The sequence below is a fragment of the Rattus norvegicus genome, chromosome 8 (genome assembly GCF_036323735.1).
Source record: "Rattus norvegicus strain BN/NHsdMcwi chromosome 8, GRCr8, whole genome shotgun sequence".
NCBI classification, from domain to species: domain Eukaryota; kingdom Metazoa; phylum Chordata; class Mammalia; order Rodentia; family Muridae; genus Rattus; species Rattus norvegicus.
The window spans coordinates 72,256,981-72,280,149 of record NC_086026.1 but is presented as its reverse complement, the minus strand read 5'-3'; the positions used below and the strand labels follow the sequence as shown (position 1 = coordinate 72,280,149).

Genomic DNA, 23,169 nt, shown 5'->3' with positions numbered 1-23,169 from the left:
TGGGCTGTTACATAAACACAACTACTTAATATTCTTGTATTATCATTCATGAAATCATTGGGGGGGGGGTTGCCCTCCACCTTGTTTTTTGAGACAGAATTCCTTATTGAGCCTGAAGCCTCTTCATCTGCACATAGGCTGATCATCAAGCCCCAGGGACCTTTTGTCTGTCTCAGACCTGGGATTGTAGATGTGAGCCAACATGCCTGGCTTTTTACATGGATGCTGGGAATTCGACCCAAAAGTCCTGCAAGCGCCACACCCACTGAACTGTCTCTGCAGTTGATGAGCATACTTTTTAACCATGAAATCATACAGCTCTGACTTGACTGAAGTGGGAGATGTGTATATCTGAGTTCAAAGTGTAAAACCTTTATAGCTTAGTTCTCACTGACTTCAGTGTCACCATCTGAAAGGGGCTTGTAGCTTTTCTTCGTGTTGGTCAAGTGGCTCGGAAACATTAGATAGTAACTGTTAGTAATAGTATTGTTCTTGTCATGGTCCATCTGGAGTATCAAAGAGTGGCAGATGTCAGTGGGTAACAGTGGAGGTTTGTTTCTCTGTGTATTACTGCCCGTGGCTATGCCTCATGCTCTGTGCTCTGGGATGGGGGCAGTGGGGAAGAAATATGATGGAACTTAGAAGGCTGCTTCACTCCATTGAGTGAAGGGTAATGGCCTTTTTCAGTGTCACAGACTAGGGTGTGTCAAGAGAAATGGCTGATGGAAAGGCTGAAGGTGTCCATGTTTTCCAATATTTGAAAAAAATGGGTGCTCTGGATAATGAGATTAGGCCTGTGCTTTCATGTTATCAGAGGGTGGAGTCTCTAGCATTGCAGACTTTAAGTCATTGTAGGACAGAAGAAGTAGCATGTTTTAGCCAGCATCTTGTCATTCTAAATCTGCACCCATCTGAAACGTCCCAATAGTCATAGATTTGAAAATGAGTCTTAAGTTTTTGCCTAATGAGTAATATGAATTCTCGTGCGGGGGAGATTATTTTAGCACTGTTTTAGAGCAGAGCCAAAGATTTAAATCGGACCAGGCCTGCTGGACAAAGAGTCTCTGCACAGGATACTGAGAAAGAAGCCAGCTGCTGAGGTTGCTGACAGAGGGCAGCGTTTGCCTTCCTGTGTGCTGCGCCTTGTTTATTGTCAATTGCCAGATTGTTACCACACTTAACAATTTCGGCAACTTTTTCTGGTTAGCAACTGTTCCTTGGTGATAGATTCTTTAAGAAAAAGGCTCTCCCCACACATGAAGCAGAAATGCAAATCTAGCCTTTAAAAGATGTTGCTTCTGCACAGAGATGTAATTTTAGACCTGTGCTCTTTTCCATTGCTGGTTGTGCAGATTTTTCGATGAGGCATGCTGCATTTGGGGTGGTTTACGTGTTTCTTGCAAGTACAATAAACCCAGTTAAGCAAGAGATTGAAATTAGCCAACAGTCAGTTGGCTTCTCTGCAGTCTTAGATAGCCCACAGCCAAGAATTATGTGCTGACAAAATTCTACCTAGTGAGTCTTTGGTAGAAAGTTATCTTGGAAAAGAGAAGTTTTAATTTTTTCCCCTGAAAGACAGGACCTCCTGTAGCCCAGGATGGCCTTAAACTCAGTATATAGCTGAGAATAGCCTTGCCCTTCTGAGCCTCCAGCTTCTCTCTTGAGTACTGAGATTCCTGACGTGTGCCACCACACCCAGTTTATGTGGTACAGGAGTTCACTAGGCAAGCAACCTACCAACGGAGCCACATTCACAAGCTAATATTTCTTTTTTTTTTTTTTCTTTTCTTTTTTTCGGAGCTGGGGACCGAACCCAGGGCCTTGCGCTTGTTAGGCAAGCGCTCTACCACTGAGCTAAATCCCCAACCCCTGATATTTCTTAATTTATCTATTTATTCAACAAATAGTCGTTCAGTTCTTGACACTCAGATACTGCGTGCTCTCCTGAATGTCTCCTCAATGTCTCTCAGAAAGCCAACGCATAGCTGGAGGATCCCTTGCCACAGTGATACATGCTTTCTTGTCTGCTTGCTGCCTTCCTTTTCCCTCCCCTCCATCCCTTTTGTTCTTCATTCTTGTGTTTCTCTTATACCTTGCTCCTTCTTTGAGAAGTGACCTCATCCAAGAATATGAAAACCTGTCTCTGACATTGTAGAAAATACGTGTGGTGTTCAGGTGTGGCGGTGCACCTCTAATCACAGCGTCCAGGACCGAGGCAGGAGAGTTGTGTTTGAGGTTGACCTTTGCAAGACCCTTTCTCAAAACAAACAAGGCTGCTATGAACAGAGGCAATGAAAGTTTAATTTACTTAAAAAAACTAAGTGCAGTTTTATCTGGGCATATTCAAAGTAGGTACATTTGTTTCTTAGCTCAGAAACTATATTTACATGATTTATATAATTAAATTTTAAATGAAATTAGTATTGGTATGCTATTATAAAAGTGTGCGTAGAGACAACTTTTGGTTAATCTTTGCTATGTGTTCTCTGAATTTGAGTTCTAAAGTACTGTTTCTGGAATTAGGCCTCTCTGTACCTTTGTATTTGATATATCACATCTACAAATTTGTTCATTCTCAGTGCTTTTGTTGTCTGGTCTCTAGGATATACTCCAGTTAATTATTGATGTGTGGTTCTGGCTATGTCTGTACTGATGAACTTCAAGGCTATTAAAATGTAACTCTTTTCTTCTTCAGCTTCAGACAACAGCCAGCGCTTTCGGGAAACCTGTTTTGCATTTGCCTTGACACCACAACAGGTGCAGCAGATCAGCAGCTCCATGTAAGTCACCTTCAGTTTGGTGTAAGCCCAAGACCAACTCTAGTAAATATATTCAACTTTGAGTAGATAACCTGCACCCCTCATGCACGTGCACGCACGCACACACAGACACACACACGGGCACTGTTTGACATTTCTGATATTTAAAAATAGAATGGCATGTCTTCATGTATATATTTAAAAATAATTTTTATTCTCATTCTATTTTAGGGATATTTCTGGGACCAAATGTGACTTCACAGTGCAGGTCCAATTAAGGTACAGTGTTGACTATAATATATATTCAAATAAATATAGAATTATATTTATAATAGAATGTTCCTTAGAAATTAATTTTTTAAAAAGTCTCCTCAATATTACAGATACTGGGTGAACTACTTAGGAAGAGAAAGCATCCTGAGAGACTTTGCTTCTTGACCTTTTGGGTCTTCTCCATAGCGGTGCTCCTGGGGTAGTTGGGAAGCTGCAGCTGATAGTATCTGAGAAGTTTCAGCTTTTGGGTGGTTGTGGTCGCATGGGCCTTTGACCTAGCACAGGAGTGTCTCTGGGAGTGCAGCTGTGCCTTCTCTAACAGGCAGATGGGACAGCACAGCAGTTTGCAGTCTCACACACAAACACCACATACTCCAATCCACCCTATCCTGTTTCACACGCACATATGCATACAAGTAACATTACATGCATTGAGCATGTTGTATTTATATATTTACAAGCACACACATACACAATTGAAGAGAGAGAGGCCATCTATTTAAAACAGAGTAAGGAAAAGAGGGTGGTACCTGGGAGGAATTGGAAGGAGGAAGGGGGAAACGTGATGTCATTATAATTTCAAAAAAATTTAGTTGGAAAAAAATCAGTTTTTAACACTTAATACTATCTGAGGAAGTTACTGTTCCTCAGAAGATAGTTAAATACATTCTAAAATCATCGTGAACACTAGTACAGGTTGGTAGTCACAACTTCCTATCCAGATACTTGATGGAGTTATTTACTGTTGACCTTAAGCTACTTAGCTGAGGCATTAAGGAGTAAGGAGGCAAACTCACACGCCTTGTTGTAAATCCATATATAACCTTTTTGGTTATTCAAGAGAGACTGTTGCTACATAGCCCTGGCTGGCCTGGAACTCACAGAGATCCCCCTGATTCTGCTTTCTGGGTGCTAGGGTTGAAGGTGTGGCCACTACGCCCAACCACATGTAACTTTGGACTGTCCCCCAAACTTAACTATGAATGGTTGATTTACTAATAACCTAGACAGTCAATTAGCACATGTTTGATATATTTGATATGTGATACGTTTGATGAAAATGAACAAGAACCACATGGGGCCATTTTTACTGTGACTATTGATAGTTTTGAAGGACTGCTAGAAGAGATACCTGAATTCAAGCAGTGGGAAGTAGACTTCACAGCACTGCACTCAGTGCTTTAAAAACAGGGCACGGTTTTGAAGTTCTTGTTCTCACTCTATTCACTCTTAAATAAAGTGTTTACTCAACTCCTTATTACTTCCTGTCCCCAACACATACTCAAGGTTTGTTCTGATTGCATAGAGACAGGAAGATCTGTGAAATTCTCCCAGCAAGCATGTGTGGACCACAGTTTTGTGCAGTTGTCACTTAATATCTCAGCTTTGTGCTTGTTTTTCTTTAATTGAGAATAGCACCAGGTGTAGTTGATCTATGTGCATAAGTTTAATGGACTTCTAAAACGTTTAAGTAGTGAATTTATACATATTTTGTGGTAAATTGGAAGGCTTAACTACATATATTTTATGCATTTATAAGCTATCTAAATTCTTGATGTTTTTCAACATCTATACTAACTGGTATAACTGGTTGGGGATTTAGCTCAGTGGTAGAGCGCTTGCCTAGCAAGTGCAAGACCCTGGGTTCAGTCCCCAGCTACGAAAAAAAAAGAAAAAAAAAGATAATCACAAATCTATGCACGTGTGTGTGTGTGTGTGTGTGTGTGCGCGCGCAGTTCAGACCTCTGTTCAAAGGTGAACTTTGTTTTAAAAACCTGTTTGCCTACGTTTATTCCTCATGTGAAATATACTGTTTTTTATTGTTTGTTCTTTTTCTGCTTTAAAATTGATCATCTTTCAAGTTATTTATCAAGTTAAAGTATTAGAGATTATCTTTTAATAAGAAAATTAAACACAATCTTTGCCATTTAGGTTTTGTTTATCAGAAACCAGTTGTCCACAAGAAGATCACTTCCCACCCAATCTTTGTGTAAAAGTGAATACAAAACCTTGCAGCCTTCCAGTAAGTTCTAAAAGCGATTTTTGAATTAACATTCCCTATATGACTATTATATAAATCATCTTATATGTTTTTAATTATGTATTGGGGACTAAGGATGCTTGGTCAGGGATAGAGTGCTTGCTTAGTATGAAAAGACATGGAGTTCAGTCCAACTACCACAAGGAGACACTTTCTATGTTTGTGTGAATGTCATTATATGTGACTAGGTGAGACTCACTGACTCAGGTTAGCAGTTTTGATATGGAGAGAAAGCTGTAGCATTTTGAGTTGCCCATGGTAGCTAGCAGTTTTGATATGGAGAGAAAGCTGTAGCATTTTGAGTTGCCCATGGTAGCATCAGTGTTGTGCTTTGGTTTTGTGTATCATTTGAGTCGCAGCTATACTCCTGTGAGTCTGTATGTCTGTGGTAGAACAGGATTCAGGATGCTGCTGTGCCTTATATGGGGTGGAGGGTGGGAGCTGTGTTTTTCCCCTCAGAAATGTTTCTCGTAAACCTCTTTAAGCCATTATGAACTCAGTCTGATTCTTAGATTTAAGAGATTTTGAATTTCTATCTCTGGTATTTTTCTCAGGCTTAAAACAAGGCTGGTAAGTTGTTTGGAGAGATCATTGCCTAGGTAACTGATTAAGTGTTTGGTTCCCTGCTTTTTAATGATATCATTTGTATTTTCTAGCCCATACTTTGTAGGGGTTTTTTTGTTTGTTTTTTGTTTTTGTTTTTGTTTTTTTACAAAGTAGAAACAATTGTGGAATAGCAGAAATTGATTATATATTTTTTTCTTAGGGTTACCTTCCACCTACTAAAAATGGTGTGGAACCAAAGCGACCTAGCCGACCAATTAATATCACCTCACTTGTCCGATTGTCCACGACAGTACCAAATACCATTGTTGTTTCTTGGACTGCAGAAATTGGAAGAGTAAGTAAGCTTTTGTGTGTAGCTGTTTTCCTGTCATAAAGAAGGGTTACTCACCGTGACTTGCCTGAGTTTATGTGTGAGTTACAGTGTAGTGAGTTGAGAAGGATTTTGTCCCACAATGAATCTTTAGACTGTTCTATGGGATCATGTAGTCTCCATGGCTTTTCACTAAGTAATTTATCATAAACATCTTCCTATGTCATTACACATTGTTTTGCAGCATTTTAAGTGGCTATATCATGTGGTTATAAGAAAATGCCACTACCTAGCCTGCTCTCTGGTGTTGAGGATGGTTTCGAATGCTGTCCTGGCAGCCATAGCTTTGCATACATGAACGATAATTTCCTTACAGTAAATTATCAGAAGTAGAGATTTTCAGCCAAAGAGCAAGAAGGATTTTGAGAAGTTTTGTGTGCATTGACCCCAAAGATATACAAATGTGTTTTCTGATTTATAGTGTTTATTTGCATGCAAACACTATTATCTTTTAAAAATTCTTTAGCATTGAGTAAATTTTAGCATTTAGTACCCCTTTTGTTTTTGAGAAGACAAGGCATATTTGGTGTTTATAACTATTTACATTTTAAATTTATACTCATGTTCATTTTTCTTTTGTTCTTTTCTTAGTTTTCTTACTAGGCTTAATATGTTGAGAATTCACCCTTTGTTACATCTTACAAATACATGCCTTCAGTTTGTGAGCTTTTTATAAATGTGATTATTTATATGTAGATTTAAGTTTTCATAGCACCAAATACTAACCAGCTTTTTGCTCTGTAGTCTTTCCCCCTTCCCATAATGCTCAGTCTTTCCATGCTTTCCAAGCTGATGGTAAACTAGGACAGTTTCTTGTTTATCTTTAAATATTTAATGCATCTTGAATTCATGTTGTATGGGGATATTTTTTCACTTGTTAGTCAACTCAGTTCTAATATCACTAAGTAAATGATAGTTATTGTTATATACATATTTTTTAGATTCAGCTCCTGTTTGTGAACTTTCTCTATACTGTTTCTTAGTCTAGCATTCATTTTCTTGAATAATCTTTTAAATTTTTGTTTAAAAAATATTGTAGCTTTTTAGTGTTAACCCTAACCCTACTATCCATGAATTAAAATTATTGACTATGTTATACACTGCATAATACTATTGTAGGGAGAACAAATTTTTGTTTTCCCAGGGCCTGAGATCTAGGGGCTTCTTGTATACACACAAAAAAATGTCCATCTGTGTAAGTGCTATAAGATAGTAGTGGCTGGTAATCTTAGTGTAGTCAAGTACTTGAAAGAGGAAAGAGGTCAGAGGTCAGGGAAGGGATTCACCAAGGAAGCGGTGACTGAGAGAAAAACTGGGAGAAAGATAAAGAAATGTTCAGAGGAAATACAACAGTCTAGAGGCAGGGGTGATCCTTGTCATTCACAAGCAACTGAAAGGGGTTTATTGTGACCAAAGTGTAGTGAGTGAAAGCAGCATCAGGGACCTTTCTGGAGAGTAAGACATGATTCAACCATGAAGGGCTTTGTAGGAAATCTCAAAGGTAAGCATTTTCTCTTTACAAGCAGGAAGCATAGATGTTTCCATTTAGAGTAAGGTCACACCTTAGAGTGGTTAAGCAGTTGGAATAGTTGCTAAAGTCATACAGTAGTCACCTCTTAAGAGCCAGTTATCACAGCAGCATTATAGGAGCTTTAGCGTAGAGTGATTCAGAACAACACCCATCATCAGTATCTTGCTTCCATGAGCACACACAAATGAACTTACAGACACATGTTTTAACAGTCTGAATGGAGAGCACACAGGCGACATAAGCAGGAAGGTTCAGTTGTGACGGGCTGGAGGTAAGCCCTAGGGCTGGCAAATTATAAGCCTGTTACTCGGGAGAAGAAGAGATGATGAAGGGACTGACTGAGATTGACAGTTCTTTGTCTTGAAGGGAGAATCTGTAATGTGTCTGGATGGTGGCAGGATTCTTCTAGAGGGAGGAGGAAGAGTCAGCAGTGAATTGCATCCTTGAAGGAGCTCGTGGTAGCTAGGAAGGACAGCTTCTTCAGTAGGACAGTAAAATGATTGGAGGAACTAGAGAGATAGATCAGTTCTGATGGGTAATTTCTCTCAAATCTGTCAGGTAGGAACTATGAGATAAACTTATCCAGAGAGCAGTTACGAAGGAAGATGTGGAGGTGAGTTGGTAAAAGTATAGCATGAGACACAGTGAAGCTTCTCGTCACATTATTTCGCTACAGGAACTGTGGAGTTTCTTAACCACACGCCTTCCTCACTCTGCCTCTAGGTCTTTCTCAGACTTAGTAAGATGTCTTTAGAGTCACAGGTGAATGGAGAAACTGGGAGGATTTTTACTAATAATATGTAGTGTTATTAGTCCCAGGAACGAACCATATTTCTCCATTTGCTCAGATTCTCCTTGATGCTCCTCAGTAACTGCAGTAGTCGTCTTTGTAAGTCCTACATCCTTAATCCCCGTGTTGGTTTTATTATTGCTATTTCCAGTGTACCTTTTGTTCTATTACATTTTCTAGGGTTATTTATTGTTGGTATATTCAGAAGCTACTGATTCATATATTGTTTTTGTTGTTGTCTTTCCAGGAAGGTAGTGTTTAGTTTGAGATTGTCATTTACACAAATAATAAAACACACACACACACACACACACACACACACACACACACACACACATTATTTTATTTCTTTCTTTTTTTTTTTTTAAAGATTTATTTATTTTATTCATAGATGGTTGTGAGCCACCATGTGGTTGCTGGGAATTGAACTCAGGACCTCTGGAAGAGCAGTCGGTGCTCTTAACCTCTGAGCCATCTCTCCAGCCCTTTATTTCTTCTTCTAGCTGCAACTTTTTAAACATAACATAGATGCTAGTGCACTTCCTTGATTGGTCCTGTGTTAAGTAGAATACTACTACTATTGTAATATTTAGTATTAGAATGATCTGTGTGTGCGTGCGTGCGTGCGTGCGTGCGTGCGTGCGTGCGTGTGTGTGTGTGTGTGTGTGTATGTGTGTGTGTATGCAGACATGTGAATGTCTGCACAAATAGAAGCCAAAAGAGGGCATCACAGTGTCCTCTTCTGTCATTCTTTGAGGTACCCTGAGGCAAGGTATCCTGACTTAGCCTAGAAGCTAGCAAGTCCCCAGCGATTCTTCTGTCTCCACCACCAGTCACAAACCTTTGTAAGAAAACTCTGTCTAAACTCTGGCTCTCAAGTGCTCATAGCCTCTGAGTCCCACCATGAGGGTTTTGGGTTTGTTTGCTTGGTTGTTTTGTTTCTAGGCTGGATCTGACTATGTAGTTTTAGCTGGCCTGCAACTCATGTAGACCAGGCTACATAGAACTCAGAGGGACGCAGCTGCCTCTGCTTCCTGAGTACTGAGATTAAAAGCCATCATGCTCAGCCCCACTATCAATTTAAAACTTAATTACATTAATGATATGTTTATAAGACTTCTCTTTTATGAAATTTCTTTATTAGAAAAGGATTTTGAGAGCTGGGAATGTAATTCAGTTCAAAAATTCCTCATCTACGTGCCTAGAGTTTATTCTTTCCCCAAGCATTCCATAAACTGGGCATGGTGACACATGCCCATCCTCCCAGGAGTCAGAAGGTAGATGCACAAAGGTCAGAACTGCAAAGTCTTCTTTACATTTCTGCAATAGAAGACATTACAGAAGGTGCTTTGGTTTTTGGTTGATTGGTATGTGGGGTGTGTGTGTGTGTGTGTGTGTGTGTGTGTGTGTGTGTGTGTGTGTGAGAGAGAGAGACTTATCAAAGAAATCGGGAGAAGAGGGGAGGGACTATAGTGATTTATAGATAACATTAGAGGAAAGGGGGACATCTCTCTTACTGGGAGTCTTCCAGACCACCGAGATGGGAGAGCTGTGGCCTCAACGCCTGTTTTGGTTTTGGTTTCTGAGGCAGGGTTTTTCTGTGTAGTGCTGGGATTAAAGGCAAGTGCCGCCACAGTCTGCCTTAGAGGCCTTTTTTTAAAACAAATAGGAAGAGGGGCAGCTAGACAGATGGCTCAAGAGTTAAGAGCAATGACTGCTTTTCCAGAGGTCTTGAGTTCAGTTTCCAGCAACCATATGGTGGCTCACAACCATCTGTAATGGGATCTCATGTCCTCTTTTGGCATGTAGGTGTAATACAGATAAAGCACTCATATACATACAATTTAAATAAATCTTTAAAAGGTAGAAAGGAAATTATTTTTGTAAATATCAGATGACTATAATTACATTATTTTAAAATCATGAGTTTAATTCAGCTTGTGAGGATACTCTGAAGAGTTCATACAGAATAGATAGATACTATATAGCCTGGCCTGGTGGTGCAGGGATATAATTCCAGCCACTTTAAGAGAATCTCAAAATTAAAACCAGTCCGATCAGTTCTAGGCTAGCCTATGTAACTTAGTGAGATTCTGTCTAAAAGGACAAATAAAGACAAGGCTATATAATTACCTAGTAGAAGGGTTGCCTAACTCACAGGAAGCCTTGTGAAGGGAGGCCCTACCACCGGGAAGAGGAGGTGGCAAGGAGGAAGAGATATGTCTTTTCAAAGAAAATAAGTAGACTCCACACAGTTCCTGAAGGAGAAAAGCAAATTGTAACTTCTTGTTCTACTCTGGCATTGTATTTAGCATTTATTAAACATTCACTATAGATGGAGGATTACTTGGACACTACTGTAAAGGGGGACGGAAGGATATTGTTTGGATTCTGGAGAAAATATCTTACAGACTTAAACAACTTTACAGACTGTGGGAAAGTACAGACAAAATTAACACTGAGATGATATACAAATAGTTGGGGCCTAGGTAGTGCCTTCAGGGCCAGCAGAAACACTGACTAGCTGCTGTTGGTTTGGGGCTCTTTGTGTACAGTGTCTCCTTGTGACATTGCAAGTGGAATTTCATTCCTAGCATTCTTACAGCTTTTTTTTTCTTCTCTAGTTACGTGTTTCAACTAGAGCACACATACTGTTTCACTGAACTTGGTTTTTGGTGTGTTTGTTTGTTTGTTGTTGGTAGTATTGGTTTTTTTGTTTGTTTTATCTCATCATAAATACTAATAGAAAGTACTGGAGGTAATCCCAAGGTTGAAAGTTGAAGCTGTCATTCCAGAATCTCACAGTGTTGATTAGCATCTCTCCAGTTTCTGTTTGACCTGAAGGATTAGGCAAGCAAGGAGTGATGGTGAACAAGGTTTGGGTTTCTTCCTAAAAGACTCTTATCACTTCTGCATTAGATTAGTAAGTTATGAGCTTTAAATGTAGGGACATTGTAAATGTCATCCTCATTAAAATACTGTGGAATGTACTAATCAAAGTATATTTGCTGTTTGCTACTCAGTTTTTTCCCCACCCAGAAAATACATACCATGTGAACATAGGTTTCTGAACTTGACAGGAAATGTAGCTTTTCAGGGGGTTCTGTAGGGTGTGCCCTTTTGTTACTAAGAGACAGATATGTATTTAAATATGTAAAACTAATGCTGGAAAAACAGCTCAGTGGCAGAGTGCCTTCTTAATGTATGAGACCCTAACCCTGCAGGGGGAGTGGGTGGGTGGGTGGGTGGATGGATGGATGGATGGATGGATGGATTAGAATGGTCATAGGGCTAGGCTAGGATATTCTAATGAACTCTGATATAAAGAAGACTTGTGGAACTTCATGGCCCTTGCTTATTTAGTACCGTCTTCTGGCATCCTTCCCCTTTCCTCTTGGTTTCTACTGCCTGAGCCATCCCAGCAGTCACACGATCATAAGCATGTGTATAATCTGTGCCTCAGTTTCATCAGCCCTTCAAAAGTACCTCTTCCTCCTCTACAGACCGTAGACAAAGTTAAAATGAAGTCTGTAGTATATATCAGGAGTGCGTTGTAAACTGTTGCTATAAAGAAGACTGTTTTCTCACTTCTTTTCCAGGGTCTTGATCTGCTCGATCCTGTCACATCACAACCACCACCAAAAAAAACTTCTTTCCCTCTCCTCCCTTCATAGTCTTGGCCTTTTTTCTCTTCCTCTTTCCCAGCCATGCACCCTTCACTCAGCATGGCTTGCTAGCTGCTTCTCACACCACCTTCTCAGGGAGTCCTTGCGGCATTGGTGTTCTGCTCATCCTCAAGCCCGCACTTCTCTGTGCAGCCTCTTCACTGTCTCACTGCCTGATGTCCACATGGCTCAAGTCAAGTGTTTTTAAGGTCTAGTGGCTTCCCGGGCATAGTAGGCACTAAATGAGTAGACTGGAAACCATCTCCTTGGCAATGTTTAGAGTATAGTGCCTACTGAATACAGTTTGTGATACCTTCAACATCTTAACAACCCTGGTTCATATTTAGCCTTAAATAGTGTTCTTTCATGTAAGACCTCAACTCTATTACCTTGAAGCACATGGTGCTGTACAGCTGCAGTGCTGGGTCGGCATTCTCAGCTTGACACTAGAGTGTTAGGGAAGTGTCTTTACTTTTCTACCTTAGTTTTCTCGGCCACACACACAAACCTAGGTTTCTAACCACCTCAACAGCCTATCAGTCAGGATTCACTGAAATACCTAGGACAGTGCTTGACACACAGTAGGTGCTACGAGAGTGTTAGTTTTCTTTCCCTGTTGCTGTGGGTTAAATAGATATGCTGTTTACTTAAATATATGATTGGTTCTCTACATCTTTTTTTTTCCAGACCTATTCCATGGCAGTATATCTTGTAAAACAGTTGTCCTCAACAGTTCTTCTTCAGAGGTTACGAGCAAAGGGGATAAGGAATCCGGATCATTCTAGAGCTTTAAGTACGTATGGTAAACTTACTTCATATATGTAGCTAAACTATCTTGTTAAGGTTAGAGTAGTGGTTTTTTCTCAACTCAGATTCTAGTGTTTTTAGGGTTGTGTTATTTTGTTTTGCTTTTTTACCAGAGCTTGTTATAGAGGATTACAAACTGCAAGAACTTAGTATTGTGAGCTTGTAAATTAAGATCTAAGAGTAGTTTTAATGTCTTTGCCATGAACTATATTTAATGATCTGTGTTTTACAGATCTTAATATTTACTTTGCAAAGTTACTTCTTGAACACAGTATTTTTTTTTACAGCCTCATAAAACCAATGTTTAAGGAATTTTAGGAGATGGAAAGGAAATCTTGGCCTGAATTCCAAGAACGTTATTTTGGTTTTCAAGAATACTTTAGGTCCAGGAGAAATACACAGAATTATATGACTGTCCCCTTACTGTAAAAAGTAAAAAGTCAGTGGAATGGCAGAAATAAATGTTACCTTGGACACATTTCTTCATTCCTTGATGTATTCTTATCCTTGTCTGTAATGATAGGTTTGTAATATGTGATTTTTAAAAAGTATTTTTTGAGAATTTTTATCTGTGCACGTACACACACACACACACACACACACACACACACACACACACACCCTTTGGATGTTTCATTTTGATGTGTTAAATTGAACTGTAAGTAAGGTCTAAAAGTGGACTTCCTGGACTTTCTGGCTTCAAGTTTTGAGCATCAGTGGCTTTTCTAAAGAGGTGGTTTAAGTTCTTCCTTAGTTCCCTTTTCCAGAAGTGTGGGCTCTTTGTAGGAGAATTTAGAGGTGGAGGTTTGGTGCTTAGGAAGCAGCACATTATACTCAGGAACATAATGGCTAGCCTTGATTCTGTAGCCTACGTTGGTTTCAGACTTGCTGTGATCCTTATGCTTCATGTGCACACAAACACACACACGCACGCACGCACGCGTGCACACACACACACATACCCCTTTGGATGTTTCATTTTGATGTGTTAAAATTGAACTGTAAGTAAGCTTTAAAAGTGGACTTCCTGGACTAGTTGTGACCAAACTAGAAGATCCCACTACCCCTGGTAACAGAACACCTGGGTAGTTCACTGGAGGTGTTTTCTGTACTAAAAGGATGCATCTTTGAAAATGCAAATAGCTGGTCATGGTGGTACACATCTGTATCCCTAGTACTCAGTGGGCTGAGACAGGAAGATCATTTGAACCAAGAGTCAAAATTGGAGCTGAAATAAAAGCATTGTTTGTGGATCTAGGGGAATGGAGGCACCATGAGTCAGGGACAAGAAAGTGTCTACCTTGAAGGAATATGCAAGAGAGGCATCCTTTTTTCACAGCCTCAATGGGAGTTATCCCTGACTACAGTCTTTAGTCTTGCCTTGCATTACTAGATCTCAACTAGTCAGAAAACATGGAATTATGTGGTAAACTGTGGTGAAAGAGACAGATACCTCAGAAGAAGGCAGCTGAGACTTGGATTTAACAACAGAGTAGGCTGCTGATACGGGCTCTTGATTCTTCCACACTTGTGGCTAGAGCACCCTGCAGGACCTGTCGGAGAGCCTACACTTGTGGCTAGAGCACCCTGCAGGGCCTGTCAGGAGAGCCTAGAGTGGAGCTTCCAGGAATCCGTCCAGCTGCTGTTCCGCAGAAAGACTGCCTGCTACTTAGTATCCTTCTGCCCTGCTAACCTGACTGACAGTGTTATGGTAGTTCTGTTTTACCTTCCTTGTGGGCCAAGAGCATGAATGGATTTTACCAGTATTAAGTATATTGTAGCTGGGTGTGGTGGCGAACAGGCCAACACTCGGGAAGCAGAGGCAGAGGCAGAGGCAGAGGCAGAGGCAGAGGCAGAGGCAGAGGCAGAGGCAGAGGCAGAGGCAGAGGCAGAGGCAGAGGCAGGCTCTTCTTTGTAAGTTTCAGGCCAAACTGGTTTACAGAGCAAGTTCCTGGACAGCCAGGGCTACACAGAGAAATCCTGCCTTGAAAAAAATACAAAGCATAAAGAAGTACATGCAGTTGACCAAATACATTTACCTCTATATCATCTGTAAAGAAATAGCTCTTCCAAAAATTATGTAATTAAAATACTATTTTAAAAGTTAAGCAAAAAAAAAAAAGTTAAGCAAAAATGAAATTGCTCAGGAATTTTTGAAGCATGAACTTGCTTACAATTATGTTGGTTATAAGTCATTCTTGACCTTGTAAGGAAGGTCTGCTGACAGTTTTGTTAGTCAAGTCCATGTGTGATAATGTTCTTAGAATAAGTTTGTTAGTATTTAGAATTCAGACTTTTCATTGAGAAAATGCATTCTGTGGGCTAGAGAGATGGTTCAGCCCATAAAAGCTCACAACCAAAATGTCTAAATTGAAGTGAGTTCTGTATTTTCATTTAGGAAATTAAATGAAGAATCTGCTGTGTTCTAGGAATAGCAGGACAACATTACACAAGACCACACCTTCTCCGTATATCCCAGAGGTTTACAATCTGATGGGAAAGACAGACCTAAGTCATTAATGAGTTACAATTTGACATGTGCTTTGAAGAAGGAAGACAGGACACTCTTAGAGACACCACAGGGATTCTAGTCCTCTGTTCTGCTCTGGCATACAGAGGACAGTAATGGTAGTCGGGAGAAGAGGAGAAGTTGCTCTTAAGCCCCAGGATAGGAAGGGGATATGTCCAGGGGAAAAGGCCAGAGAAACTAGAGACTAGAAAAGGATGAGAAGAGCCAGGGGAGGGTAGGGAGACTATAAATTCATAGGTGCTAGAGAGGTCCATGTGGTCAAAATCCATCAAAGGGTTCTTACACAGACGAACAACACCATCAGATTTGTGTGGTCTGATCATCAGCTAGAGGATGAGTAAGGAGGGCCAAGTTCAACGCCTAGAACCAGTTAGGAACCTCCCACTTAAAAACAACCTGTTTGTTGTTATCATGTGTAAGAAACAGAAAGGAGTGTGGGAGAGAATGTATCTCTAAAGTGGAAATGGTGTTTGAAAGGTGAAACTGGGAAGGACCTGACTGCCCTCTTTGAACTGTGCTGTTTGAGATGTGAGTACACAGGAGACAATACTCAGACACAGCTCTATGTGAGCTGGCCACCTCATTGTCTTCTACTCACATTTCTAGTCCCTCTTGTCTTCTTACATATTTCCTGACAGCTCTACTGATAAGTCTTTCTCATACTCTAAAACTCTGCTTCTTGCTGGGCATGCTAGTGTACACCTTTAATCCTAGCACTTGGGCAGAGGTGGGTAGATCTCTGTGAGTCAAGACCAGCCAGGAATAGACAGTGAGACATTGTCTCAAACAAACAAAAACCAAAACCACTCTGTTTCTTGTCTGTCCTAATACTCTAGCAAGGTAGTCTGTTGCTCTGTGTACTACTTCTCTACTATTCACATAGCGTCTGAGCCCCATAGTTCCCCTCATTGTGCATAGGCAGTGACCACAGTGTTGTTCTCACTGCTCTGGCCAAAGCATTTCTACCTCTGATGCTTTGCTGCATTCGATACTAACTTTTTTCTCCTTGAAATGGTCTCCTCCCTCTTCTGACTTCACCTGCCTTCCTTCTATAGACTCCTGGAGAGAAGCTTCCTAATATTGGGCTTGGTGGCCTTTAATCCCAGCAGAGGGGGGCAGAGGTGGACTGTGAGTTAAGAGGCCAGCCAGGGCTAAATAGTGAGACCCTAGGGACTCAGTTGGGAGTGTATTGTAAATGTTCCTTGGAATTCCATGCTGTCCTACCTTTCACATCTACTGTTTCTGCTTAAACTCGTACTAACCCCCAAATACAAATCTTCATTCAGGTCTCTCTTGTAGCTTCAGATTCTGTAGGTTGACTGTCTTGACCTAAACATTGCTCTGCTTATCAGAATCAAGAATTTAAGACTCAGGGCTGGAGAGATGGCTCCTCGGTTAAGAGCACTGACTTCCCTTCCAGTTCCTGAGTTCAATTCCCAGCATCCACATAGTGGCTCACAACCATCTATAATGAGATCGGATGCCCTCTTCTGGTGTGTCTGGAGACAGCTACAGTGTACTTATATATAATAAATAAATAAGTCTTAAAAAAAAAAAGAATTTAAGACTCCTTTAGATTTGCCAACTGACAACCTAAACATTTCTTAAATCTATCTTCTATCATTGCCCGCATTTAAATCCTTTTTTTCTCTTTTTTTTTCTTTCTTTTTTTTTTGGGGGGGGGGGGGATACCGAACCCAGGACCTTGAGCTTGCTAGGCAAGCGCTCTACCACTGAGCTAAATCCCCAACCCCATTTAAATCTTTATATACTGTCTTTACCTTTAAAACCTCAGTCCTAAATGATGTATTAAAGTATTTCTTTACTTTATGGGCTTTTCTTGTTCTTTCCTGGCAGCAGCCTAACTCAGTGGCACACATCTGATCTTACCATCCTGTTTCACCCTAAACTCCTAACACCAGTAGAATAAAGTCTCTAGCTTCATTAGTGCGATGTACAACCCTGTCCATTGCCAAAAAACACCGTATTCTCTCCCTTCATCTCTCCTCAGTGCTGGAGTATTCTCTGTGCCTCAAACCTTCTAGCTGCCTTAGTACTGCCTTACTCCAGGGGCCTTTGTCTCCCAGTCCCTCCAGGGTCCCTGGACATCATCAGCTTGGGTGGACCTCACTGAGCATCTTGTGCTTCTGCTGGCTCATCTCAGTTCTTCTTAGAGTCCTCACTTCCTCACACATAGTAAACCCTCACGTTTTGTTATTAATTATTCTAGTTTGTGACATCAAATTTGTAATCTTCCTGCCACAACTTCCCCACGCTAAGAATATAGGCATGTGCCTCTGTACTCAGTGATTGGTGTTAGCTGGTAAAAAGAAATGTACGGTGAGAATCAGGCTTCAGGCCTTCTGTTTTCTGGCCTGTAGTGGAATGGGAAGCTTCGTATGCTTAGTTGTTGTTTTCAGCTCTAAAATTATAAAAGGTTGAATTAAAGTATTCTGAGATTAATGAGGGAGAGAAATCAAACAGTTATAGTTCAGAACAGCTCCGTCTAGTACAGTAGTGTGAAGCAGTTGTACGGTTGTGTGGTTGTGTTAGATGTTACAGTGTGAGTGGTATAACCAAGGCACTGAATTTCAAGGTTATCTGTTTCAGTGCATCAGGTACAGTCTCATGACTAACACTGGTAGCTCATAAGAACAGGGGTTCAGTAGCAAGCTAGCTACAACTTAGTCATGAAGTAGAACTCTTACCACTGCAGACCACAGTCCGGAGGACTGACCATAGTTCATAGGGCATAGTTCTTAGTGGGGTGCAGAACTTTGCTTTTCCTGCCTCCTCTTTATCCAACTGTTCCAACAACATTGCTTTAAAGGAGTCTTTTTCCTTCATTTAATTTCTTTGGCTTTTTATCAAAAGCTGATTGACCATAGGTATGTGAATCTATTTCTGAACACTTCTGTTAGCCAGAAGTGTTTCAATTACTATAGCTTCTTAGCAAGCCTTGAAAACGATCTTTCCGCTTTTTCTTTTTTGGAGTTATTTTGATTATTATAAGTTCTTTATAAAAATGGTATTCTGGGAAGTTGATTGAACACTAGAAAGTTAATCTCTAAATCACTTTTTGTGACAACAGTTATCTCCAGAGATGCAGAAGAGGTGGTTGGCTAAACTTCACATCTGTTCCTGGTAGAAACTCCCAGCAAAATATTAGTGGAACAAGAAAGAAACTTCCCCAGTATTACAAAACATTTACAAAAACAAGCTTTAGCTAATATCATAGTTAATGGTAGAAACTTGAATCTCCTAAGACTATCATAAGTTAGAGTATTGTGCCTAGCATTATCCTAAAGGTCACAACAAGGAAAGAAAAGATAAAGATGAGGGATGAAGAAACCATTATCTTTATTTGCAGATTATTTACACAGAAAAAAGTCCCAAGAACTCACTAAAGAAACTGCTAGAACACATACATGAGTCATGAGTTGGAAAATTTGTGATCAGTATATGTAACTGAATTGTATTTATTCTTAGTGTATTACTAGACAGTGTTGAAATTCAGGCAGATATGCATCCTTAGACACATGTGGCATAAAAGATGTATAGAGTATAGGTGCTGAAAACTGAGAAACCCCACGGAAGACCTGAGGTAGATGGAGAGGCCATGGTGTGAGTAGAGCAGAAGACTCAGCATGATTGCATGCCAGTTCCCCAGGTTCATCTAGAGATCGAGTCTAGTCACAACCATAGCAGGATCTTTGAAAGTCTCTATGACTGCATAGCCCCATGGGAAAGTACTAGCTTGCTTAGGAGGCACGAGGTTCAGTCCCTAATCCAGGATCTACTTCATTACAAATTTACATTAAGAATATAGCAAAGTTAATAGTTTTCTTCAGTTTAAAAAGAGTCCCAGACTTTTTAACCCATGTTCTAAGTAGCTCAGTTGATAACAAAACTGTTTCTCAGGAAATGTGTTCCCTTCTGTCACTCCTTATAACAGCCTCTGGGAAGATTATCCCACTACCTTTGTAAGACTGGTTATGTCAGCATTGGCCATGGTAGCTTAATAAATGAGATTTCTGTGTGACACATGCCGTTACTGCACACACTGGTTCACACAGTCCTTTTTCTAATACTCCAGTACAGAAGATCAGCTAGCCATTCTCCTTAGGAACTGCCAGATGGTCCACCTGTTGACCATGGCCTTACCCTGCAGCCATTGGGAGCAAAGATAACTGTTATATTGTGGGATAGATTGGAACACTCAGTCTGGAGCAGCTGAGCTGCTCTCAACTGATGCAGAGCCTACACTGCCTCACATATAAAAAAATGTGTTTTTATAAGAGTAGGATTGGGTCTGTTATGGCAAAGGAGATTTCTGTCTGTTTGCTTGTTGTAATAGAAATCCACAAATATAATTTCAAAAAACTATCTCCAAGAGAGAGGAAGCATGCAAATTATTTTAAGTAAGAATTGCTATCATTGTTTTTATATAATATTAGGTAGTTTAAAACATTTTTTTCATTGGGTTAAACTCATTTAATCCAATGCTATGAGATAACTATTATTCTCATTTACCTGGTTATGAAAAAAGTTACTAAGGTCACTTGACAAGTCAGAATTCTGACTTGGTGACTCAGGGAACTATCCTCTTACTGTCTACCCAACAAGACAACCTCTGTGACCTCTGAGGTGTTTGTTTGTTTGTTTGTTTGTTTGTTTTTGTTTTTTTTTTTGTTTTTGCTTTTTTTTGTTTTTTTTTTTTTTTTTTGGTTTGTTTTTTTTTTTGTTTTTGGTTCTTTTTTTGGAGCTGGGGACCGAACCCAGGGTCTTGCGCTTGCTAGGCAAGCGCTCTACCACTGAGCTAAATCCCCAACCCCGACCTCTGAGTTTTGATTTCAAGGTTGATATTATGCTGTTGCTGCATTTAAGTACAAGTTTATGGGCTGGAGAGATGGCTCAGCGGTTAAGAGCACCAATTGCTCTTCCAGAGGTCCTGAGTTCAAATCCCAGCAACCACATGGTGGCTCATAACCAACTATAACGAGAGCTGATGCCCTCTTCTGGTGTGTTAAAACTGCTACAGTGTGCTTATATATAATAAATAAACAAATCTTTAAAACAAAACAGTACACGTTTACACAAAGCTCATCCCATTACTGTGTAGGAGGGTGCTGCTGGGCCAGTTGGTAAAGGCATGCAGAATGGATGGTGTGTCTTACTCAGGATTCTCTAGAGCGAGTGAGAATCAGGAGGATAAAAATAGACTGGGAGGGAAAAAATAGAGGAACTGGCTACCTGTTTTTGGAGGCTGAGAAGTTCCACAGTACCATCTGCAAGCTGGAGAATCAGGAAAGCATGGCGGAGCACAAGTCCAAAGGCTCAGAGAAACCAATGATGTGACGTCCAGCTGATGACCAGAGCCTTGGGGTGCTGGGGTGAATGCTATACCCAAATGCTGAGTTCGTGTTTTTTCTGTTCTGTCCTCCCCACTTGCCATTTCCCTTGAATTGAGGGCTGATCTTCTGTCACCTACTTCATTAACTCACATGCCAATCTCTTCTCAGACATCCTCAGAGATGCAGTTCTTTGTCAGTACTGGGAAGTGGGGAGTCGGGTTTTGTTATTGTTAATTGGGATTTTGTTTTGTCTTGTGACAGGGGTCTCATACTGTAGCCCAGGCTATCCTGGAATTCACTAGGGTGGCCTAGTCTTATAGCAATCTTCCTGGGATTACAAAGTCACTTTGCCCTGCTAATTAAGTTAATGTTCTTTCAAATTATTTTATAAGGAAGGATTAGCTAAGGTTGGATAAATAACTTCCTAATTTATATTTGTTGATACTATAGTGTCTTGATGGCTCTATTTTTCAAACTGAAGTCCAGAGGTTTTATGGCTTTGAGGATTTGATAGTCAGTCTAAGAATAAGAAATACATACAGACTTTGAAAACTTCAGATTTCCAGTCTATAAAATAACTTCTTAGTCTGGCGTCAGAGTCTGTTTGGAGCTTTTTTTTTTTTTTTAAATAGAAGAAAACTTCAACATAGGCTCTGGAGATTTGATTTCTTTATTTATTATAAGTACACTGTAGCTATCTTTGGACACATGAGAAGACGGCAACAGATCCCATTACAGATGGCTGTGAGCCACCATGTGGTTACTGGGAATTGAACTCAGACCTCTGGAAGAGCAGTCAGTGCTCTCAAGCACTGAGCCATCTCTCTAGTCCTGTGTAGAGCTTTTTAAACCACCCATTCATGTCTCTCTTCCCCAGTCTAATGTGATCAGTTACAAAATAGAATGTTCCAGATGTAACTCAGATGTGCTTCTGTGCTGAGAATCCCTAACATGAGACAGCTCTTCAGTAGACTGTCCAGAACTAGGGTCATCTAAAAATTCCAAACTGCACAGTGTAATCACATACTTTATAACGGGTGGCTTTTTTGTTCTGCTAGTGGCAGTCAGCACCTAGACATCTGCATATCAGTTTGTGCTTCCCGTGTTAGCATTGCAGTTTTAATTACTGTGCAGCCGCTCTGAAACTGCTTGGTTATGCTTACAACCATTCTACCTCAGGCCCCTATTTCTAAGATTGTTAGAATATATTCTCTGGACATTTTCTGACTCAGTGTTTCTGTTGGTTTCTGTCATCAGAGGTAACTGCTCCTGCAGGTTTACACATGTTGTCTTAGTCAGTGATCTATTGCTGTGGAGAGACACCATGACTGAGGCAACTCTTATAAAAAGAAGCATTTAATTGGGGGCTTGCTTTTGGTTTCAGAGACTTACTCCATTATTATCATGGCAGGGAGCATGAAGGGCAGGGACATGCTGGAACAGTACCTGAGAGCTAAATCCTGATCGATTTGGGGGGTGGGGGGACAGACAGACAGACAGACTGACTGACTGACTGGGCCTGGTTTGGGCCTTTGAAACCTCAGAAGTCACCCTCAGTGACATACTCCTCCAACAAGGCCCTGCCTCCTCCTCCTCCTCCTCCCCCCCTCCTCTTCTTCCTCCTCCTCCTCCTTCTTCTTCTTCTTTTTGTTTTAATTAATTTTTATTTATATAAGTACATTGTAGCTATCTTCAGACACACCAGAAGAGGGCATCAGGTGGTTACAGATGGTTGTGATCCACCATGTGGTCACTGGGATTTGAACTCAGGACCTCTGGAAGAGTAGTCAGTGCTCTTAACTGCTGGACCATCTCTCCAGCCCAGACCCTACCTTCTAATCCTTCTCAAATAGTGCCACTCCCAGGTGACCAAACATTCAAATATATAAAGCTGTGGGGGCCATTCTTATTCAAATCGCCATCCATGGGAAGTATAAGGAATCTTTTACAGTAAATTGGAGGACAGTAAAAGAATAGCCATGAAAAGTAAAAGTATCAGTACCTCTTTGAAAATTGTAGGATGTTGGAACTGAAAAGATGTAGAGTGTCTGGTGTGGCTTCTGGAGTTGCTGTAAATAACATTAGCGGAAAGAGGCAGTTGACTTGCTAAAGACAGCACATTGAGTTTACAGGTAAATGACAAGATTCAGTAAATGGTAAAGAAATACTTGAAACTTTTCTTTTCTTTTATAATTTAAAAGTGGAGTTAGTAGGGTTATAATAAATGTTTTGTTCATTTTCTGGCCATGCAAACTTAATTTTATCGTGTTCTTTGCTTTCCTTTAAAATCAAAGACTGCAAATTAATCATAATTTTAAAGAAAATCATTAGTATCTTGGAGTACTAACTGAAAAGGGCCAACCATCCCTGGAACACATAAGCTGCTGTAGGACCAGCTTCCTGTGGGCTGTGATGTAATACTAGGGCTTTGCAGGAGCTTCAGAGTGAGGCCCTCCTTCCCTTGCTTACTATGAAGGGCAGA

At 40.4% G+C, this 23,169-nt stretch overlaps 1 protein-coding gene across 8 annotated transcripts in view; it reads left to right on the top strand.

Moving 5' to 3' along the window:
* The window catches only part of Pias1 (protein inhibitor of activated STAT, 1), a 113,520-nt gene that overhangs the window by 66,936 nt on the left and 23,415 nt on the right, over positions 1-23,169 (top strand). For all 8 annotated transcript variants that reach the window (XM_039081109.2, XM_039081110.2, NM_001106829.3 and 5 more), the window contains exons 3-7: positions 2,696-2,780; positions 2,991-3,038; positions 4,965-5,055; positions 5,840-5,974; positions 12,684-12,789. In XM_039081109.2, coding sequence (XP_038937037.1) covers positions 2,696-2,780; positions 2,991-3,038; positions 4,965-5,055; positions 5,840-5,974; positions 12,684-12,789 — 465 coding nt within the window. The remainder of the gene's footprint in view (positions 1-2,695; positions 2,781-2,990; positions 3,039-4,964; positions 5,056-5,839; positions 5,975-12,683; positions 12,790-23,169) is intronic.